Source organism: Magnolia sinica, chromosome 3 (genome assembly GCF_029962835.1).
Source record: "Magnolia sinica isolate HGM2019 chromosome 3, MsV1, whole genome shotgun sequence".
Taxonomy (NCBI): domain Eukaryota; kingdom Viridiplantae; phylum Streptophyta; class Magnoliopsida; order Magnoliales; family Magnoliaceae; genus Magnolia; species Magnolia sinica.
The window spans coordinates 128,543,144-128,566,580 of record NC_080575.1 but is presented as its reverse complement, the minus strand read 5'-3'; the positions used below and the strand labels follow the sequence as shown (position 1 = coordinate 128,566,580).

Sequence of the window (23,437 nt, the reverse complement as noted above, 5' to 3'; positions counted from 1 at the left end):
ATGAAGTGATATGTGTAGACATATACTGATTTGACAGTAATTGCATGCAAAGACAGTATTTCTCCTTTACTGCCAATTTTTGGTTCTGGAATACTTACCTGATGAACTCACCATCACCATCATCCTGCTGCTTAATGTTGCAGATTAAAGTATATGGGAGAATTGCATATGTTTCTCAGATGGCATGGATCCAGACGGGAACAATCCAAGAGAATATCCTGTTTGGCTCTCCCATGGACAAGCAAAGATACCAAGAAGTAGTTGAGAAGTGCTCGTTGGAGAAGGACCTTGAGATGTTACCGTTTGGGGATCTCACTGAAATAGGAGAAAGAGGTGTGAATCTCAGCGGTGGTCAGAAGCAACGTATTCAACTTGCACGTGCGGTCTATCAAGATGCAGACATATACCTCTTGGATGATCCGTTCAGTGCAGTTGATGCTCATACTGCTACAAGCCTATTTAATGTATTCTTTCCATTTCCATCACGCTGACATTTAAGCTTTCCTTGGCTGTTGTTTTGTCTCGTGAAAGCTAACCTTTATGGTGCACAGGAATGCATCATGGGAGCTCTGTTGGGGAAGATGGTCTTACTAGTTACTCATCAAGTTGATTTCCTTCCGGCATTTGACTCTATTTTGGTTAGTAATTCCATCTATCTCTTGCCTGTTTCCTTGTCTCACTTTTTCAAGATGGCTGTCTTTTTACTCAATCTTTGACCATGATCAATTTACTGATTTGTGGGGACATTATATTTCTGATCGTGACATACCACAAACTGTAAAATGAACAAAATTAAGGTTTAACTTGCTGACCCAAATGGTCATATCAGTTACCTGGATGATTCAGATGGTTTCTTTCCAAAACCGTTTTGTTTTGGTAGGATTGGCTAACCTGCCCAGGAATATCATGAGGCGTTTGTAGTTTGTAATTAAAAGCAAGCAATTTGAAGTAATTCGATGTTGTTGGCAGTTAATGTCAGATGGGGAGGTCCTGCATGCTGCTTCTTTTCACGAGTTACTGGACACAAGTAGAGAATTTCAAGACCTCGTCAATGCACACAAAGACACTTCTGGTTCTGAAAGGCCCGCTGAGGTTGTTCCTCCCTCGAGACGTGAAACTGCCAAACGAGAAATCACGAAAGCATCTGTTTTGAAAGATAAAACAGTGAATGCACCATTAGTAGATCAGCTGATTAAGAAAGAGGAGAGAGAAACTGGAGATACGGGTCTGAAGCCATATTTACAATATCTGAATCAGAACAAGGGCTACTTGTACTTCTCCTTGGTAGGCCTATGCCATCTCACATTTGTGGCTGGACAGATTGCGCAAAACTCTTGGATGGCTGCTAACGTTGACAATCCTCAAGTTAGCACGTTGCTGCTTATTTCAGTCTACTTGGCAATCGGTGTTAGCACATCCATCCCTTTGTTCTTCAGATCTCTTTTGGTAGTTGCCCTGGGTGTGCAGTCATCAAAATCATTTTTTTCTCAGCTGCTAAACTCCCTCTTCCGTGCACCAATGTCCTTCTTTGACTCAACACCCCTGGGAAGGATATTGAGTCGGGTAAGCTTGTCAAAGCACAACTCATCTGCAAATCATCCTTTAAAGAGCTTCTGGAAAGATTTTTTATTCTAATGGATTCAAATTCTCGAGTTCTGATCTTTCTATGTTTGTGATATAGGTTTCTTCTGATTTGAGTATTGTTGACCTTGATGTGCCATTCAGTTTCGCCTTTGCCTTTTGTGCTACCATGAACGCATACAGTAATCTCGGTGTACTGGCTGTTGTTACCTGGCAAGTCTTATTCGTCTCCATACCGATGATCTATCTTGCAATTCGATTGCAGGTAATAGTGGCACATTCCTGTTGTGTTTCTAAGTGGCTTCTCTTTAAATTCGGTACTTATGTTTCCATTTTCCTTGAGAAGTAATTCTGGTGGGATTTGATTTTAAATAATCAGAGATACTACTTTGCTACTGCAAAAGAATTGATGCGGATCAATGGCACAACAAAATCCCTTGTAGCCAGTCATCTGGCCGAATCTATATCTGGAGCGATGACAATCCGAGCTTTTGAGGAGGAAGACCGATTCTTTGCTACGAATGTCGACATCATTGACAAGAACGCTAGCCCATTCTTCCATAACTTTGCGGCAAATGAGTGGTTCATCCAGCGTTTGGAAACAATGAGTGCTACTGTACTTTCCTCCTCCGCGCTTGTCATGTCTCTGCTTCCTCCAGGGACTTTCAGCTCTGGTAATCACACATACTCTTCTCATGAAGTCTCAAAAAATTAGCAAGTATACCTTTCTTGTAGTTTTACATACCTCAAGTATACTATTCCCGGAACTCGGTACTGGGCCTAACTCGGCATGGACTCAGAGAGACTCGTTGAGTTGACTTTATGGCTTGGTTTACTCCACACAAGTTGGTGTGACTCGAACCGAGTCACTCGCCTCTACTAAGTGGAGATTAAAAATAAAGATGGTGGGGAGTGGGATTTGAAACCCAACCTCAACCAAAGGAAGCAACACCCTTAACCGGTGAAGCTTCTCTGCAGTTGGTTTGAGTTATATTCTATTTTACTTATACTACATTCTTAATAATTCCAATTCTATAATAGTTAAATATCAAGTTGAGTTGAGTCTTTACGTCAACCCAACCCAGCTGAATATCGAGTTAAGTTTTCAGGTTTTTGAACTATGCTCAAATGAACCTTTTATTGTTAGTGGAATTGAATTAACATAGAGAAAGTGTTATTTAAACAGAAAATCATGCTTCGATGATAATCATCCTAAATTGGAAGCTAATTGGCAGAATATTTAACACTGATTTGTGCTCATGCTCTCATTTTCTTATTCAATGCTGTCAACCTGCGATCACATTTCACGAACGATGTTCTTGAATGCTATTTGTTTGGCTGATGAACTGTATGGTTACGATACTCTGTTGCAGGATTTATTGGGATGGCGTTGTCTTATGGTCTTTCATTAAACGTGTCCCTAGTTTTCTCTATTCAAAATCAGTGCACGCTCGCAAATTACATCATCTCTGTAGAAAGGCTTCATCAGTACATGCATATCCCAAGTGAAGCCCCTGAAATCATAGAAGGCAACCGGCCCACGCCCGATTGGCCTGCTGTTGGCAAAGTGGAGCTCCAAGATTTGAAGGTAAATTCAACATTAATAACAAAGAAAATCCTACCTTTCAATTTTGTTTAGAAAAGGTCATATATGATCTGGACTTTTATGGTTTATAAAGATTATAATACTGAGAAAGCAATGACAAGCAGATCAGATATAGACCAGATACTCCACTCGTTCTTCAGGGGATAAGTTGCACATTTGAAGGAGGGCACAAGATTGGAATAGTTGGGCGGACCGGCAGTGGGAAGACGACCTTGATCAGCGCATTGTTTCGTCTGGTGGAGCCAGCAGGGGGAAAAATCATCATTGATGGCCTCAACATCTCCACGATTGGTCTTCATGATCTGAGATCTCGTTTCGGGATCATTCCTCAAGACCCGACCCTTTTTCATGGTACCGTCAGATTCAATTTGGATCCCCTAGCAAAACATACTGATCAGGAAATCTGGGAGGTAATATTACCACTGACATGTGTTTTTCCTTTTCCTTTCACTCTATGAAATGAGAGAGCAGCCAAGTTCTGGGAAAATGAATGAAGAAGCCCCAAATTTCACATTGTCCCAAAACTCTGACCCAACTTGGGCATCAACCTTTTGATTTCTGGCTTGTTTCTTTCAAGAATGCTGAATCATGTCATCAATTACCAGATAGATTTTAATACAGTTGCTGATATTAATTGTGTTGTCTTTCATATTGAGAAGGTGCTTGGGAAGTGCCATCTTCGGGAGGCGGTTCAAGAGAAAGGAGAGGGTTTGGATTCTCCAGGTGAGTGTTTTAGAATATGGAGGGCTGTTCATGTTTCTGCTGCAAATCATTATAACAAGTCTGAAATTGCAGTTGTAGAAGACGGGTCAAATTGGAGCATGGGGCAGCGGCAGTTGTTCTGCCTGGGACGTGCTTTGTTGAGGAGAAGCCGGATACTAGTGCTCGACGAAGCCACAGCATCAATTGACAATGCAACGGATGCAATTCTTCAGAAGACTATAAGGGATGAGTTTGCTGACTGCACTGTTATTACAGTCGCCCACAGAATCCCAACTGTGATGGACTGCACAATGGTGCTTGCTATCAGTGATGGTGAGCTTCTTTATTTCCTTTACTTGAGTATTAGTGCATTTTCTCCAAACAATGCCTGTTGGAAGCATACCAATGGCTTGGTTTGAGCTTAAGATTTTGGCCCACTCAGGTGTCCAATAGGCTGGAAATTTCAGCTGAATGGGTTTTCTGTGGCGCCGATTTTGAAGAACAGTTAAGATTTTTTAACACATGGCACGTATGTTCAGGTGTGCGAGAGATGGTCAATCTACCCCTCGCTAACCTCTTCCTTTTCTTTTTATTCTTCTTCTTTTGGTTGGCAAAGGCCAGCCTCTGTAGATATAATGAGAAATGAGTGGGTGGCATCCAAACACACCCCTAGTAATTCAGGCTCCTGCTTGAAAATGCAAGTTATTGGACCAGCCTTAATATTCTTCTAGAGTGAAAGCTCCATTGTATCAATTTGTTTTATGGTTTCCTGCCGGAATGGCTCGGAAAAGCTTAAAACCCTATGGAGAAATGATGGTAATTTTTCTTCTCAGGGAAATTAGTGGAGTATGACGAGCCAATGAAGCTGATGAAGAGAGAGGATTCGCTGTTCGGGAAGCTTGTTAAAGAGTACTGGTCACACACTGCAAATGCCGGCAGCCAGCCCACGATTTTGTGACAAACTCCATCAGTAGCAATCTCAGATGCAGCCCTCTTCTTTTTGGTTTGGCGTGAGCTGTAGCCTCTCCACAACTGGTTTGAAATCACTACAATTGTTTCAGAGAGGTTGTGACTGGCTCCTCCAGCATGCCTGGCCCCATCGGACCCATTTCTCCATACAGAGAGATAGATGATTGGAATCGTCCTTTTTTTGCATTGCTGTGGATGGGCCATAATATGAAAATCACGCTGATTGGTAATTCTGGCATGGTCCAGATCAACCTTCGCTATGGTTATTGGCAAGTGTCAGAAAATAGACTATTCCTATCATCTGACCACCTCTGCATATGGGCTCTATGAGGCCAGAGGCTCGCGAAAGCCCCAAGCTAGTATACATACAACTTCTGCAGGCCCTTTAGAAATAATAAGCAGCAAAGCTCCAGCAGCTGTGGCCAATTTTTGGGGATCAAAATCGCAATGCTAATATAGGAGAGGGTCTTCAAGTATTTTGACGGTCCAGATTCTTGCTTTCTGGGAATTTGGTTGGGATTGTGAATGGTTTATTGGCGCAATTTTGTTGAGAAGACGTTACAAAGAAGTGTGTTGTATATAGTCGCGACCTTTTCTACTCGATCAAGAGAGATTCAAGAAGAGTTTCTTCATGGCTTGCATTTCTAGTACAGGAAAATCTCACTGTTTGGATGATGGCAGTAGCATAGGGGCCGTGTCTCCATGGTGGTACACCTGGCAGGGTTAACATATCATCTGGGACCGTTCATCTAGTTTTCCATTTCTCTCTCTCTCTCTCTCTCTCTCTCTCTCTCTCTCTCTCTATATATATATATATAGGAATTTGACCATACTGACCTCGAAGTTTGGTCAAATTACCCAACGTGATTAAACGTTCAAATATCCCAAGAGTGACCTTCTGACAAGCTTTGGATATTGTTTCGGACAAAAATGCCCCTGTCCTTGGTATTGTCCACTTGAACTTTGGATATACTTAAATTTTGGACAACCCTTAAAATGAGCTGGAAAAACAAATAGACGGCATGGATAAGCCACAAACATTGACGATGGGGCCAACCGAGTTTACTCAGTACCATAAAAGCGTAAGGAGCAACTCAGTTAGGGGTGTACATCGAGTCGAACCGAGTTGAGCTGGCCTCAGCTCGACTCGACTTGAACACTGGCTGACCTTAGCTCAAACTCGGCTCGGTCCTCAAGCCTGACTGGCCAGCTCGGCTTGGTTTGGTCAGTAACTCGGGCCGAGTTCACCATTGAGGCATTTCCACAAACACCTGAACTGCAACTTCAAAATCCCACTGTTTTACAAACAGAGGCAATGATTTTCAAGTATTTTATCAAACACCTTCTAAGTAACATAAAAACAAATAAAAAAAACAAAGAGAAAAAAAGTATTTGTTTCATGTACATACCTTGCTTGCCACCAGCCACATTTCGTTGAGTCATTTTATCAAACAGTTGGTGAGTAACATCAATGGTAAAGTAACCGAGTAACCGAACTGGTTTGATCCGAGTCGAGTCGAGTTGGGACCTGCTCGAACTCGAACTTTAAAAAAATCAGCTCGGCTCGGCTCAAACTCAGCTTCGAATTGAGCGAGCCAACCGAGCTAGCTCGGTTGGCGTACACCCCTAAACTTAGTAGCCAATCCAATTTCTTTAGTCCATCTCCGTGTGTTATGGATTCTTTAAATGCATTATCCAATAATCTGGTAAATTATATAGTTGCGATTGAGAAATCAGACTGCGTACAGAGTGGGAGCGGTTTAGGTGATACACTGGACTCACCCAAGACAGTGTGCCCTTACTGTAGGGCGCCTTCCATCGACTTTTAAAGATATCTTAGGGCGTGTTTGGATTCACGTTTTGGTTGTATTGTATTGTATCTGGTACTGTTCACGTATACGTTGGGAGATATTCAGAATACATCCAGCGGAGACATGTCACTAACCAATGTTTAGATAGGACGTATTACTCTAGCATGTATACAATTTCATGTCAAATCAATGTTTGGAAACGATCGGATAAGGGCCACACGATGTATATACGTGCATGTAATGGGGCTCACTCACTGTTCCATTGAATGATCTGAGCCGTTCATTCACTTCAGAGGGTGGGCATTACCCTTGCCTAGGTGTCCTTTTTGTTTATATGCAAACTATTGCAGAATTTCAACCGTTAAAATATGAAATGGACGACGGAATAAACATCCTCATGAGCCACGCTGATTTTACTCCAAAAGCACTCCCTTCCGGATGGTTTTTCATCCTAAATCCAATGGACGGAGTGGATTTTCTAAGAAGCTTCAATGAGTGGGCCACCAAACTTCACAGAGTTGACGTACGTCGACTCTGTTGTGAAATAGAGGTTCCGTCTTTTCGTTGTGGGCCACTATCATGCAATGAAAGGTGGATCTGAACCGTTCATCAGGTAGAGGGAGAAAAATCCATCAAAAACATGTTGACCTTTCATGGCCATGTACTTCCTCATGATCACTATAATGATTAAAAGAAGACCGTTCAGCTGTTGTTTTAGCTTGATTGTCTCAGTGGGCCACATCATCGGATGATTAAAGCTCACCATTCATGGTTTAAATCTCGAGAGGAAGATGATGGACGGTGTGGATTCGTCAAAAGACGGTCATACTGGGCATTACCAGCAATACAGTGAAAGAAGAAAATGCTTTCTTCCTGTTTACATTTAGTCAAACGTCCGGCCAGTTGCGCGGTACAATCCCATCGATGATTCAAAGTGGTTCTCGGACATATTCGCGAGCGTTGAATGCGTCGCTCGCCGTTCGTTTCCAAACAAGGGACATATCCCATCAACCCCACTAATACGATACTATACACTCGAAACTGTGAATCCAAACACGCCCTTAGGGAATTATGCAAAAAATAAATAAAATGAAACAGATACAATTATCAAGTGAACTATATCATAGGAAAAGTAGTGATTGACCGTTAATGGGCCACAAAATTTTTGGATCCAGCTGATATTTGGCTTTTTACCTTCATCCAGGCTCATGTTTCCTGAGTTGGATGGAAAATAAACACCTCAGAAACGTTAAGGTGCGCCATAAAAAGTTTTTAATGGTAGGGCATTCAATCAACACTGCTTCATATGGTATGGTCCACCTGATTATTTGATCTACTTCATTTTTGGGAAAATATTATTAAATGATCGGAAAAAAAACAAAAAAAAAAAAACGGACGGACGGCATGGATACAGAATACATACATCAAGGTGGGCCCCACGGCAAGGGCTCCACCGTCTTGGGTTAGTCTTGGGTATCTCCCGATCCCCTCTGCAAAAGAGCTTTCACTCCATGTTTACAAGAACCAGAGCGAGACCGCCCAGGGAGTAGCTCCCTCACCTGAGATGAACTGTCCCGATCATCACGGCGAGCTTCCAGCCGACAGCCTTTCTAGTGAAAAACGGAGAAGATCCAGGAAATTGTAGTGAGACAAAGAGTGCGATACGCACGTGTCAATATCAGAAATCGCATTCTTCGGATACATCGATGGAGGAGAAACAGCCGAGAAATTCACATACAACCAAATTTGGTTTTGTCTGCATTAGCGATTACTATATCTGACGCTCCCGCTTTCATTCCTATAAAGATACTCCATTGTGGCAGAATCTCCTCTTCTCCTCTAACGCTCCAAGCACATCATCGCCGAGCTTTTCAGCCATCACACGAAAAGATCGACAGATCCGACGGTCCTAAATCGTTTGAGAACTTTCCCGCCCAGTTTCCTGGCATCAGAGCGATCTGGTTTGTGACTTCTTTCAATAGAATAAAAAATAATGAAATGGAGACTTTTATAGCATTTCTTCCCCTTTTTTAGCATGTTTCATGTTTGGATGCTTCCCAGTTAAAACTGATTCGGGTCGGGTTTCTGGGCCCGACCCGTCTGGTTTAGGTTTGGACCTGAATTTTATGCCGGTTCTTTTCGAGCCTGATTTCAGGCCCGTTAATAGATGGTTTGGGTCCATGACGGGCCCAGCTACAAGGTCCATTTAGGATTTCTTCCCTGTTGAGTTCCAGGCTGAGGCCCGGATTTTGAACTGGTCGGGTCATGGGTGGGTGCAATTCAAAATTTCTTTTTTTTTTTTTTAGGCCCGGATCCGACCCATTGACGGCCCTAAGTGAAGTTCCACTAATTGGCCAGTTTACGATTGTCGTGGTTGGGCTGCGTGCCTAAATTGCAGCCCAGTAAGTAAAGAGAAGTGGACCCATGACAGATCTCGGGCTTACTGGGAATTGGCCCGAACCCATATGGATTCCTGGTATTTTGGCAATTCACTGATAGAGTTTCTTAAACTACAGATTTTGTTAAATAATCAACGTATGTGATCAGTTAAAAGATTTTAAAATTTCAGTGGATTCTGCAAGTTCATGGTTCTTTTGGGCTTTTTACGATCTTCTCAGTTAATGGGATTTTCTGTTTCCGGGTATAATTGTAGAAACTGCTTCATGTTTCAGCTGTAATGCGTCTGGTCAATGGATTCGACACTGGACGGAAATGGTTTTTTATCATTGCTTAAGGCTCTGTTTGGCTGCCAATTAAAAACTGATTTAATCTTATTTTAGTTAACAGTGATTATGTATTTGAGATTTTGGTGACTGTTAAAATAATCTTGATAACCCATAATTTATATAAATTATGATCTCCAATACATTATTTATGTTAATTAAATTGAGATGAACTCATTTTTAAGTGGCAACCAAATGGGGCCTAAGTTGTAGTAGAGGGGATGGGACTGAGGTTGTTTGGATGCTTGATCGGATTGCATTGCAGAAGTTCAATCTGAAAACTGGGAATTGGCAAAGCGAGGCCGGTCCCATTCCATCGTAATGAGTGAGCAACTCCAAAACTACCACACTGATTGTTTAAGTGCAACCTGAAAGACGGTTTCGTGGAATTGCAATCAGGAGTCCGTCGTTGTTATGAATTCAAATGATCCCACCAACATTTTAGTCATGTCCTATATACATAATTGAATTATTGGAAATTGGAATTCAGTTCATCTGAGCATCCAAAAACTCCCTAACTTAACATATTGTGTCCCCGAACGTGAGGGATGTAATATTGGAAATTGCAATTTAGTTCAACTGAAAGCTCAAGCAAGTTGATGGGCTCCAAGGAGCAACAAACAGCATTGAATCAGTGTAATTTTCCTGCCAGAAAATGAAGTCTCACCTCCATCAAACAGTTTTCTAAGGAACTGAGAATTTTTGTCTTCTTTCCTAGAAAATTCGATAATAGTATTTGAGCTGTTGATGACTTGAGTTTCAGTTGGTTTCTGTATAATCCTCCTCTTTGCATGATGAACGGAAGCTCTTATTTTAACCTCTCTGGGTTTTCACAAGTTGGTTAGATTTGGGGCACACAACGTCATCCGTCTTTTGATAGAGCTCTTGCTTGCTTGTTTTCCTATTGGCAAAGTTCTGAAATTTCAAAAGTACAATACTTATTAGAGTTCTTTCTTGTACAACAGTGCAGGAGTTGTAAGAGTAGGAAGCATGGAGGCTCTCACAGGTTACTAGCAATTATGCCCACCATTTGTCTGTTATTGTTTCAAAGAACTTAGGGTGCATTTGGTTGCACCAAATATCATTGAAATTTCACAATATTTCATGATTAATTAGTTTAACTTGGTGCGCATTTTCATCATATTTCATGAAATTTGGTGCAACAAAACTCACCCGAATGCAGGCTACTATAGTGCATTTTCCCCCCTATTTGAAAAGATCGGGTGCTGAGTTTTTTTTTTTTTTTTAAATATCTTAATTAGGTGCTTGGTCTGCTTTCTGTGGGAAGTCTCATTGTTCACATGATGGTGGAAAGGCTTGTAGTCATGGTTTTGTGGGCACTGCCCATTCTTCCCCGTGTCTCAACCGTATCTTGATCATTTCCGTTGATGTGCTGCTCTTGTTATTGATCCTTTCCAATTTCATTTGTAAGTTGAAATCAAGAGCAGCTCAGATGCCAGCACACTTTCAAGGCCTTTCATATCTACAGATAGCCTCTGCTGTCTTCACGGCGGATTGGGTTTTGTTTACTTCGGTGTAGGGATTTGGATACTGGAAGAGAAATGGAGAAATGTACAAGGTGTCGTTCCTCTGCATCGATGGTTAATGATGTTATTTCAAGGCCTCACTTGGGTATTGCTGGGTTTAATGGTGCCCCTTAAGATGGGGCAACGTTCAAAGACATTCGTATGGCTTTTGTTGACAATTGCATGCTTGTTTGCAGGATTCCTCTGTACTCCATCCATTCTCATTGTCCATAGAGACATAGAAGCTTATTCAATTAAGATCATTCTAGATATTTTATCTTTGCCGGGAGCTATTCTCTTGCTAAGCTGCATGGTTAAGGGTTCCAAACATGGAGAAACTGGTCATGATATCGATCACACTCTTTATATGCCTTTGAATGATGAAACCAATGGCAATAACATCGATTCAGATAGTTATGTAACTCTGTTTGCCGAAGCTGGATTTCTCAGTAGAATGTCGTTTTGGTGGTTGAATCCTCTAATACAAAAGGGTTGGGTGAAATCCTTGAAGGAAAAAGATATACCCCAGTTACACAAGACTGATCAAGCGGAAAGCTGTTACTTATTGTTTATGGAGGAACTGAACAGACAAAACTGGACCAGACAATCTAGCTTGCCATCTATTCTGTGGACTATTGTTTCCTGTCACAGGAGAGAGATTTTTGTTTCTGGGTTTTTCGCGTTGCTTAAAATATTGACCATGTCTTCTGGTCCTTTGATTCTCAATGGCTTCATTAAGGTTGCCGAAGGGGAAGCTGCTTTTAGATACGAGGGTTACCTATTGGCTGGGGTATTGTTCTTTGCAAAATGCTTAGAATCCCTATCACAGAGGCAGTGGTATTTCCGGAGTAGAAGGATCGGTCTCCAAGTAAGGTCTTTCCTGTCGGCAGCTATTTACAGGAAGCAACTGAGACTCTCGAATAAGGCTAAAATTACACACTCAGCCGGGGAGATAATGAACTATGTTACTGTAGATGCTTATAGGATTGGGAATTCCCTTTCTGGTTTCACCAGACGTGGACGACAACTCTCCAGCTCTGCATTGCTTTAGCAATCCTTTTCCAAGCTGTTGGACTTGCGACCATCGCGGCCCTCGTCATCATCACACTGACCGTGGCCTGCAACGCTCCACTAGCCAAACTGCAGCATAAATTTCAGTCGAAGCTTATGGAAGCACAAGACGAGAGGCTGAAGGCTATTTCGGAAGCTCTTGTGAACATGAAAGTATTGAAGCTTTACGCATGGGAAACCCATTTCAAGACAGTAGTAGAGGGGTTGAGGAAAGTGGAATATAAGTGTTTGTCGGCATTTCAGCTGCGAAGAGCATACAGTAGCTTTCTCTTTTGGTCATCTCCTGTGTTGGTTTCAGCTGCTACTTTCGTTGCATGCTACTTCCATGGAGTTCCTCTCAATGCTAGGAATGTTTTCACCTTTATAGCAGCCTTGCGACTTGTTCAAGACCCAGTTAGGTCAATCCCAGATGTTATAGGAGTAGTGATTCAAGCTAAGGTAGCGTTTGCTCAGATAATGATGTTTCTGGAGGCACAGATTGGGCATGTAAGGAAAAAGCCTAATGGGGAGCTTGAGCATTTAATTGAGATCAAGTCATCCAGCTTCCCATGGGAAGGGAATCTGTCAAAGCCAATGCTCAGAAATATAAATCTAGAGGTTAAACCCAGTGAAAAGGTGGCAATTTGTGGAGAGGTTGGGTCAGGGAAATCAACCCTTTTGGCAGCAATCCTTGGAGAGATACCAAACATTGATGGCACGGTAAGTTTTCATTACATTGATCTTGGTATCGGAAGCTACGTCGACATTTCACTAGACGAAATGATGTGTGTTGATGTAAACCAATTCGACCGTAATTACAAGCAAAGACAGACTTCTCTATACCGGCAATTTTCAGTCCTGAAATGCCTTAGCTAATGAACTCACCATCACCATCATCCCACTGCTTAATGTTGCAGATTAAAGTTTATGGGAGGATTGCATATGTTTCTCAGACGGCATGGATCCAGATGGGAACAATCCAAGAGAATATCTTGTTTGGCTCTCCCATGGACAAGCAAAGATACCAAGGAGCAGTTAAGAAGTGCTCGTTAGAAAAGGACCTTGAGATGTTACCGTTTGGCAATCTCACTCAAATAGGAGAAAGAGGAGTAAATCTCAGTGGTGGTCAGAAGCAGCATATTCAACTCGCATGTGCAGTGTATCAAGATGCAGACATATACCTCTTGGATGATCCGTTCAGTGCAGTTGATGCTCATACTGCTACAAGCCTGTTTAACGTATTATTACCATTTCCTATCACCCTGACATTTAAGCTTCCCTTGGTTGTTGTTGTTGTCTTGTGAAAGCTAATTCTTCTAGCACACAGGGATGCATCATGGGAGCTTTGTCGGGTAAGAGGGTCTTACTAGTGACTCATCAAGTCGATTTCCTTCCAGAATTTGACTTTATTTTGGTTAGTAAATCCGTCTCTTGCCTGTTTCCCTGTCTCGCTTCTTTCAAGTTGTCATCTTTTTACTCGCTCTTCAACCTTAATCAATTTATAGATTTGTGCGGATGTTATATTCCTGGCCGTGACATACCACAAGCCACTAAATGAACAAAATTAATGGTTTAACTTGGTAACCCAGATGATTGGATCGGATTAACCGGCTAACCAAATTGTTGTATAAGTTACCTAGATGATTCTGATGTTTTCTTTCCAAAACCATTTTGTCTTGGTTAGATTGGCTAACCTACCCAAGAAAATCATTTGGTAATGTTTGTACTTAAAAGAAAACAATTTGAAGTAATTCAATGTTGTTGGCAGTTAATGTCAGATGGGGAGATCCTGCATGCTGCTTCTTTTCACAAGTTACTGGACACAAGTAGAGAATTTCAAGACCCGGTCAATGCACATAAAGACACTGTTGGTTCTGAAAGGCTTGCTGAGGTGGTTTCTCCCTTGAGATGTGAAACTGCCAAAAGAGAGATCAAGAAAGCGTCTACTGTGAAACAACAGAAAACAGATAATGCACCAGCAGTAGATCAGCTGATTAAAGAAGAGGAGAGAGAAACTGGAGATACAGGTCTGAGGCCATACTTACAATATCTGAATCAGAGCAAGGGCTACTTGTATTTCTCCTTGGCAGGCCTTTGCCATCTCATGTTTGTGGTTGGACAGATCACACAAAACTCTTGGATGGCTGCTAACATTCAGAATCCTCAAGTTAGCAAGTTGCTGCTAACTTCAGTCTACTTGGCCATCAGTTTTAGTGCATCGTTCTTTTTGTTCTTCCGATGTCTTTTTATAGTTGTTCTGGGCATTCAGTCATCAAAATCATTATTTTCTCAGCTGCTAAACTCCCTCTTCCTTGCACCAATGTCCTTCTTTGACTCAACACCCATGGGAAGGATATTGAGTCGGGTAACCTTGTCAAAATATAACTAATCTGCAAATCTCCTTTAAAGAGCTTCTGGAAAGATTTTCTATTCTAATGGATTCAAGTTCTTGACTTCTGATCTTTCCATGTTTGTGATATAGGTTTCTTCTGATTTGAGTATTGTTGACCTCGTTGTGCCGTTCAGTTTCGTCTTTGTCATATCTGCCACCATTAACGCATGCAGTAATCTTGGTGTATTGGCTGTTGTTACCTGGCAAGTCTTATTTGTCTCCATACTGATGATCTATCTTGCAATTCAATTGCAGGTAGTGGTGGCACAATCTTGTAGTTTTCCTTAGTGGGATCTCTTAAGATTCGGCACTTCTGTTTCCATTTTTCTTGAGAAGTAATTCTGGTGGGATTTGATTTTAAATCATCAGAGATACTACTTTGCTTCTGCAAAAGAGTTGATGCGGATCAATGGCACGACAAAATCCCTTGTTGCAAGTCATCTGGCCGAATCCATATCAGGAGCAATGACAATCAGAGCTTTTGAGGAGGAAGACCAATTCTTTGCTAAGAATGTCGACCTCATCAACAAGAACGCTAGCCCATTCTTCCACAACTTTGCGGCAGCTGACTGGTTGATCCAGCGTTTGGAAACAATGAGTGCCGCTGTAATTTCCTCCTCAGCACTTGCCATGTCTCTGCTTCCTCCAGGGACTTTCGGCTCTGGTAATCATAGAACTGTTCTCAAGAAGTCTCAAAGAATTAAGCAAGTATACCTCTCTTGTAGTTTTACATACCTCAAGTATACCATTCCCAGTTGTCTGATACTGGTATTTCAAGAGTGGTCTAGCTTTCAAAGCTGTAGTTCCAAAACTTGCTGCCTCAGCTAAAAATCTTGCCAAGACACTGGGAAACTCAGTGCTGAGCCTAACTTGGTGTGGACTCGAAGACTCATCGAGTTGACTTTATGGATCAGTCTACTCCACACAACATGGTGTGACTCGAACTGTGTCACTCACCTCTACTGAGTGGAGATTAAAAATAAAGATGGTGGGGAGTGGGATTTGAAACTCCAACCTCAACCAAAGGAAGTAACTATTGCGCAGCACGCCAACAACGCAGTGAGCCTAGATCCAATCTCAGGCCTCACCCACAAACGATAAACAAGAAGAAATATAAACTAGAAACAGATCAAAGCAATGCAAACAAACCACAAGACAAGATATACGTGGAAAAATCCCAAACTAGGGTAAAAAACCACGGTTGCAAACTTCCACTATGAAGAACGAACAAAGATTACAAGGCAATATACTAACCTCTCCCTTGGAAGTACAGAGAAAATCCCTTGCCCACACCTTAGAAATATTTCCCAATATTCACCTTAACCCTAGAATAGCCCTAGGAATCCCAATTTATAGTTTTGGCAACTTCCCTTTCACACCCTTGCGAAAGGCGACACAGAAATTTGCAGTCCGCATTAGATTCGGAAATGAATCTGCGTAACTACGACCGGTCGAGCAGACCCCACGACCGGTCGAGCATGGGTCACAACCGGTCGAGCACCTCGGAACCAAAAACTAATGCTCGCTGGACTTTGAGTCGAGCCAGTCCACGACTGGTCGAGCAGGTCCCACGACTGGTCGTGCGTGGCCCTAGATGTGGCTCCACTTCTCAACAATCTCCCACTTGGAGACACATTGCCATAAACCCCATCTTCTTCATCCGGAGTGCACCACCTCCCCGTCTTTAAGCCTGAAGACTAATCAAAGCTGAGCAGAGTTTCAGCTTCTCCCATGTGACCGCCTTGGTCAACATATCCGCAAGATTCTCACTTGTATGAATCTTTTCCAGAGCAATCGATTCATCTTCCAGTAACGAACGTATGAAGTGATATCTGATGGCAATATGCTTGGTCCTTGAATGAAAGGTTAAATTCTTAGCCAAGTGTATTGCACTCTGACCGTCACTGTACAACTTGCAATCTGCTTGCTTCTTACCCAACTCTTCCATGAAACCTTGCATCCACACCATCTCCTTGCGTGCTTCTGTAGCCGCAACATATTCTGCTTCCGTTGTACTGATAGATACTATCTTCTATAACTGAGAGACCCAACTGACTGCAGCACTACCCAGAGTAAAGACAGAACCTATAGTGCTTCTTTTGCTGTCGATATCTCCTGCCAAATTTGAATCCACGTAGCCTTGTAGCTTGATTTCCGATCCACCATAGCATATCCCTACATCCTTAGTACCTACAAGGTATCTAAGAATCCACTTCACAGCTTCCCAATGTTCTTTCCCAGGGTTGTTCATGAATCTGCTAACAACTCTCACTGCTTGAGCAATGTCTGGCCTCGTGCTCCCCATAGCATACATGAGACTCCCAATAGTTGACACGTATGAGACTTTAGTCATGTAGTCCCATTCCTCCTGTGTCTTTGCCCCTTGCTCCTAGATAGCTTGAAATGGTTGGCTAATGGACTGCTAACCGGCTTAGCACCTCTCATACTGAATCGATCAAGTACCTTGGCTATGTACTCTGCCTGTGACAGAACTAATTTCTTGTTTTCCCTGTCACGCTTTATCCTCATGCCTAGGATTTGTTTTGCAGCTCATAAATCCGTCATGGCAAATTCTCTAGACAGTTGTCTTTTGAGATCTGAGATGTCCTTCATGCTTGAACCGGTCACAAGCATATCATCAACGTACAGAAGAAGGATGATGTACGATGTATCAAACTTTTTCAAGTAACAACAGTGGTCTGCATGACATCTCCTGAAACCGTTTCCTGACATGAAACTGTCGAACTTCTTGTACCACTACCTCAGGGCCTGCTTTAGGCCATATAAACTCTTCTTCAGTCTGCACACCTTGTTGTTTTTGTTGGGCCACTTTTGGGGCACCAAATGATGCAAGATTCATCCTGTTTGATAGCCCATTGAGTTAGTGATGCAGGACATGGAAAATTAAATATGATATGCAAGATTGCAGGCTTAGATCACACCAATTCAGAAACAATCACACAACTTCCACATCCCACATGAAAATCCAAACATTCAATTAAAGGGGAATCTATGCTGGTCCAAGCCGACACAGGCTAGGACTGGACCAATAAAATTATAAACCAAACAATGTCAAAGGGAAATAAAATCAACTACTCATGCATAAAAATCAGTCCCTAATCCAAGGGATTCCCTAATTTCAATTCAAGGAACCCTAAGGTGATAAAAAGGGGTAAATCAATTAGGGATCATGTAATATAGGGTTAGGATTCATGAAAAAACGGCTATGAGAGGATAAATTAAGATAAAATCGATAACCAAAAGATGATCCCGAGTGTGGACATATTGAATGGTCCAGATGGACGTGTGTGTGATCCCGGCCGCACGTGTGTGGGGCCCAATATTCAGAAAAAGGCCACCTTGGCCCTGGTCGGCCAGGGATGGACTCCAAAACCTCCAAATTTCAGCTCGATCCGATGTACGGTTTGTGCGTAGTGCTCCGCCAAAGTTTCAGCTCGCCTGCGGGCCGAAATCTGGAAACCTGCTGTAATGAAGAAATCTGATGCAACAAAAGGACAAATTCGAAGGTGAGGGAATATGGAAAAAATGGTGATGGAAGATGGGGGTGAATGGGGATCGATGTGGCTTCGCACCACGGTAGTTAGCCCTTCGAAAAGGGAGGGCTTCACACCCACTTTTGAATTCTTCCACAACTCACGAAGAGAGCAGAAAAATAAAGCAGGAATTTTTTTATTAACTTCAATGAATGAAAAGAACTACAAGGGGTGCCTATTTATAGGGAGAAATCCTATACTCAAAAACTCGCACCATGTGCGACACCTATTACTTGGCGATGAAGTAAACTAAAATAAAAACCAAACAAGAAAATCTAAAGCGTTCACGATGTTCTAAATAATAACAATAAGCAAAACTTAAAATATAAAACCAATCCGACGAGTGGGCCACGATCATGAGATCTCATGGTGGGCTTTTCTTGACTATCGGGCCACTTTTCTGAACCAAAACTTGTCTTCTAGCTAGGAGGCCCTCCCTGGACGTCGTCATCGAGCCAGATCGATGGTGGGGTCCTCCTTCTGCGTATGTACGTGCGTAGGGGTGGTGGTGTGCGGGCGTGCGTGTGCACGATGTCCTCATCAACATCTAGCTGCTGTAGATGTAAATCCTTTATAGCCACTATACTCAAGACCATACGAATCGTAAACATTTTTACCATAGGTGAAAATATTTCAGTGAAATCAATACCTGCCTTTTGTTGAAAATCTTTTACAAGCAATCTAGCCTTGAACCGTTTCGAATCATCGTGCTCCTCCTTCAGTCTGTAAACCCACTTGTTATGAAGAGCTTTCTTACCCTTGGGTAGAGTGACTAGCTCCCATGTAAGATTAGACTCAAGAGAGTCCATCTCATCATTCATGGCCTGCTCCCACTTAACCCGTGTATCCGACTGTAATGCCTCTTCAAAACACTCTGGTTCACCATTATCTGTCAGCAGTAGATAATGTAAGGAAGGTGAGTATCGGACCGTCGGTCTCCTCTCCAGAGTAGACCTCCTCACAACTGGTGTATGCGGCTCTGCCTCATTAATGAGGGTCGAATATTGCATATCAGACCCCGATTACTGTTTGATTTTACGTACACGATAATGCCTAATATTATAATTTAATCGTGTTTTTATTGCAGGATGTAATAAGGAGCTTTGATTGAAAAAGAGTATTAAAAGCATGGATTTAACGCTCCGAAGTCACCAGAGCAAGGAATGGACTCCAGGGGACCGAGATCGATGGATATACACGCCACAGATCCGAGAAAATTGAGAAACTGAAGCTTAAGTGGCCTGAAAGTTAGTCAGAATGCAAGATCACAGGGTTTCCACCATCCACTCGGCTCGAAACTTCATACATGGCCTGAGGACCATAAATTAACCGTACACGTCAAATTTCAGCCATTAGATCCTCGTGGAAGTGGCCCAACAGAGAGATCAGAGGACAATAACCATTAAGAAAGCATCTTGGACATCCTTGGGAGATCTGGACCCAAACTGAACTGATGGAAAGAGCACGAAAAACGGTGAATATTTGCCAAATTTCACTTCTTTTGGATGGTGCAGTAGGGAGGAATGAACGATGGACGTTTCTAGAAGGCAGAGTGGCAATTCTGTAAATATAACGAAATTCATATGCATGCATGCACGTAAGCAAGAGGTTTGCTTCAACGTTCTGTATCGACTCATCACAGGTTGATTGTGTGGCCCACCTAGAGTTTGGATCTACTTCATACTTTGACCCATAGGCTTATACTTTATTAAGAAAATGATGAGCGGAGTAGATCTTTGAAAATACCATCAGAAGTGGGCTCCACCTATTTTTTGCAAACTTTCCAAATAGAGCACTGCGAAACTTCCAGTGACGGACGTGCCATCCACTGGGTTTTTACAGTGGGCCCTGCCCATCAATATGTTGAAAGATCCAGACCGTCCATCATATTCATGATGAAATTTCGGCCAACCACTACCAGTATCGCATACAGACGGGACCTGAGGGTGACCCAAATGTCCAGTGAAGCAGGAGCTCTTACGGTATGATGCACCGATCAACTTCTGTTCTCAGAGGATGGTGGCCCGTCATCACAAATCAGATCTTTGATCGACACTGTCCATATTGAAGCTAGCTCAAAACCGATCGGACACCGGCTCTTGCACCTTCATTATCGACAGGGAAGCAAACCCAATCTGCGCCAGCTGAGCTTTCCTAAACAGAGACGGAAGCTCTCTGTTTTCTTCCGCACACAGGCTGTCTACTGTTCCATCAGCGGCCCACTTTCGTCATCAGACGGTTGATCCCAACCATCCAGAGTGTCCAGAGGAGGATGCCGACCAAAAACTCCTATTCCCTTGCAACCATTTATTCAGATAAGATCGTCAGGATTGGATCTTTCGCCAGACATTGATCCACGAGTTGGCCCATCAAAAGTTCAGATCTATTCCAAATTTCGAATATTGGCCTAAATGGACCGTACTAAGACAATAATCGATGCAGATTCGCTGAAGGATTACTATAAGTGGGTCCCACAGATACCACCAACTCCACTATCCAAAGCACATCTGGTTGCTATTTTAAGGAGTGCGTAAAAAACACTCCAGCGACGTCGGCTCTTGAGAAACTGTCCGCTCCACTGCCCTTTTACAGGGGCTATAAAGAGAGAAGAGAAAAGGAAGAATGGGGGGATCGGTTTTTGCAGGGACCCACGTCAGGGAGATCTGGGACATGGAGTGCAGCCGTGGAGGCGAATTTTGAAGCCGGTTTCTGGAGTTCTTTTTTTTCCTTTTTCTTTTTCTTTTTATTTATTTCTTTCCTTTCATGTTTTTCTTTGGTTTTAGCATGATCATGCTAGGCTAGACCTCTTAGCTCGGGCTAGGAGGTGAAGCTTGTAGGATGATGGGAGACTTTATGCTTCTGCCTTTTGTTTAGACCGAACTGATGTTGATTTTATTTTAATTAAGGGAATGTTTTTAGTTTTTAATGGTCTGTTGTGACTAAAATTACAACGGGTCTGCGATAGCTTTGAGCATGTTCCTTTCCTTATTTTGATTATGACGTAAGGAAGCCCTAGTGTTCATCATCGTCTCCTGGGCATGGTCGGATGATGGTACCCTTCCTAACCTTCATATCATGTTGATTGGGTGGTAATTAGTTTAATTCTGTTGTTTACTCTGTCTCCTAGGCATGGTTTGGTGATGGAATCCATTCTAATTCATATACCTTTCATCTCTTTAAAGTTCGGTTTGATTTTCATGGTTACACCTTTCAACTGGATGAAGATGAGACTCTAAGTCCAGTTGAGTTCTTGAAACAGGCATAAGATCTCTCTGATCTCTACAAGTGGATCCTCTGAATCCCTAGTTTCTTATCTCTGACTTCTCTTAAGTTTTACATTAATTTCTCACCATTATTCATCAATTTATATTTGATTTAGATTTCATTGTAAGCTAGTCTATTTCTACCTAGTTTCAGATAACGTACAGGCATCAGTCCCTTGGGATTCGACCTCGGTCTTACCGAGTTTATTACTACATCACAACCCTGCACTTGGGGAGTGAACACTCATAATGCTCTTGTGCATGATCATCTTGTGGCATTGTAACACCCGTGTCCAGTAACTCTTTCATCTCTACGAATTTCTTTTTTTCGGCCTTATTTTCCTGCACATTGTCCTTATGCATCACTTTTTCATTGAAGACTACGTCCTTGCTTCTAATGATTTTCCTGTTTTCTGCATTCCAGAACTTGTAGCCAAAATCATGCTGCCCGTAGCCTATAAACGTGCACCTCCTGGACTTCGCATCTAGCTTGTTTTTGTGCTCTGCATCAATGTGAACATATGAAGTGTAACCGAACACTCTGAGATGTGCAAGGTTCACCTCCTTCCCAGTCCACGTTTCTTCTGGTAGCTCACTATCCAATAATGCTGAGGGACTTCTATTAATGAGATATACGACAGTATTCACAGCATCTGCCCACAATATCTTGGGCAAGCCTGTAGTAACCTCATGCTCCTGGCGCGCTCAAGGATGGTCCTGTTAATCCGCTCAACCACACCGTTCTGCTGCGGTGTCCCTGGAATTATTTTCTGATGTTTGATTCCTTTTGTTGTACAATACTCCTCAAACCTTTTATCACAGTACTCTCCCCCATTATCAGATCTGAGACATTTTACTGTTTTACTTGTCTCGTTTTCTACCATAACTTTTCACTTCTTAAATACATCAAATACATCAGATTTATGCTTTAAGAAATAGACCCACAGTTTTCTATTAGCATCATCAATAAAAGAAACAAAATAACGTGAGCCACCAAGAGATAATACCTGTGCCGGTCCCCACACATCAGTGTGTACAAGCTCCAACAGATGCATCTTTGGAGCGCGTCCCGTCTTCTTGAAACTTACCCTCTTCTGCTTGCCATACACGCAGTCCTCGCAGAATTCCAAGTTAATAGACTTCAGCCTTGGTAGCTTCCCTTTTGACAATAACACTTTCATCCCTTTCTCACTCATATGTCCCAACCCCTGATGCCATAACTGCCCATTCACTCCAGTAGATGTGACTACGAGTGAACCATACGATCTTGAAGTCACATACAAAGTACCTTCCTTTTTGCCTCGAGATATCACTAAGGTACCTTTTGTGATCTTCCAGGAATCACTGGTGAATGTCGTCATATAACCGGTATCGGCCAACTGCCCCACTGAGATCAGATTCCTTCTCAAACTTGGTACATGTCTGACATCCTTTAATTTCAACGTCGTTCCGTCTTTCTGATTCATATGAATGTCTCCCTTTTCAACAATACTGCACGGCTCATCATCACCCACGTAGACTCTCCCGAAGTCACCTGATACATAGTTATGCAGAACTTCCTTACACGAAGTGGCATGAAACGAAGCACCTGAGTCTATAACCCAAGACTCATTCCTCGCATCAAGAGACAAGATCAATGCCTCTGTGTCACTCTCCTCAGATAGATTCACTGAATCCTTCTCGCCTTGAGAGCTTCCTTCTTGTTTCTTGAGTGCCCTACAATCACGTTTCAAGTGCTCCTTCTTGCCGCAATGCCAACACCCGTCTTTGTCTTGCGGTCCCTTTGACTTCTCCCTCGACTTAGAACGCCCGTGTTTATTGCCTCCTTTGTTCAGCGATCTTCCTCTTCCTTCAATGTTTAAAGCATTCCCTGAATCCCCTGAAACTCCTGATGCCTTTCTTCTAGATTCTTCGATGAGAATTAGACCGACCACATCATCAAATTTCAGCTTTGTCGACCCTGAAGAATTGCTCACAGTAATCACCAAACCATCCCAACTGTCTGGCAAACTGGATAAGATCAATAAAGCCCTGACTTCATCCTCAAAAATAATGCCAACGGATTCCAACTGGCTTGTAATGAACTCATTTAGATGTTCAGCCACGCTGCCACCATCTGACATCTTCATGTTGAATAGTTGTTTCATAAGATAAACCTTGTTGGATGCTGATGGCTTTTCATACATGGTAGCTAGGGCTTCCATTAATTCTTTTATAATTTTCATCTTGGATATGTTGAAGGCGACACTTTTAGACAAAG

At 42.4% G+C, this 23,437-nt stretch overlaps 1 protein-coding gene across 1 annotated transcript in view; it reads left to right on the top strand.

The window, feature by feature from the left end:
- LOC131239159 (uncharacterized) overlaps positions 1 to 23,437 on the top strand; it is a 74,725-nt gene that overhangs the window by 48,429 nt on the left and 2,859 nt on the right. The window contains 18 exon segments of the mRNA XM_058236715.1: positions 144 to 638; positions 970 to 1,563; positions 1,682 to 1,846; positions 1,961 to 2,255; positions 2,955 to 3,169; positions 3,292 to 3,597; positions 3,847 to 4,222; positions 4,723 to 4,843; positions 8,493 to 8,630; positions 10,358 to 10,398; positions 10,655 to 10,897; positions 10,900 to 11,907; positions 11,910 to 12,688; positions 12,886 to 13,206; positions 13,296 to 13,382; positions 13,737 to 14,333; positions 14,451 to 14,615; positions 14,730 to 15,024. Of these exon segments, the coding sequence (XP_058092698.1) occupies positions 144 to 638; positions 970 to 1,563; positions 1,682 to 1,846; positions 1,961 to 2,255; positions 2,955 to 3,169; positions 3,292 to 3,597; positions 3,847 to 4,222; positions 4,723 to 4,843; positions 8,493 to 8,630; positions 10,358 to 10,398; positions 10,655 to 10,897; positions 10,900 to 11,907; positions 11,910 to 12,688; positions 12,886 to 13,206; positions 13,296 to 13,382; positions 13,737 to 14,333; positions 14,451 to 14,615; positions 14,730 to 15,024 (6,241 nt within the window).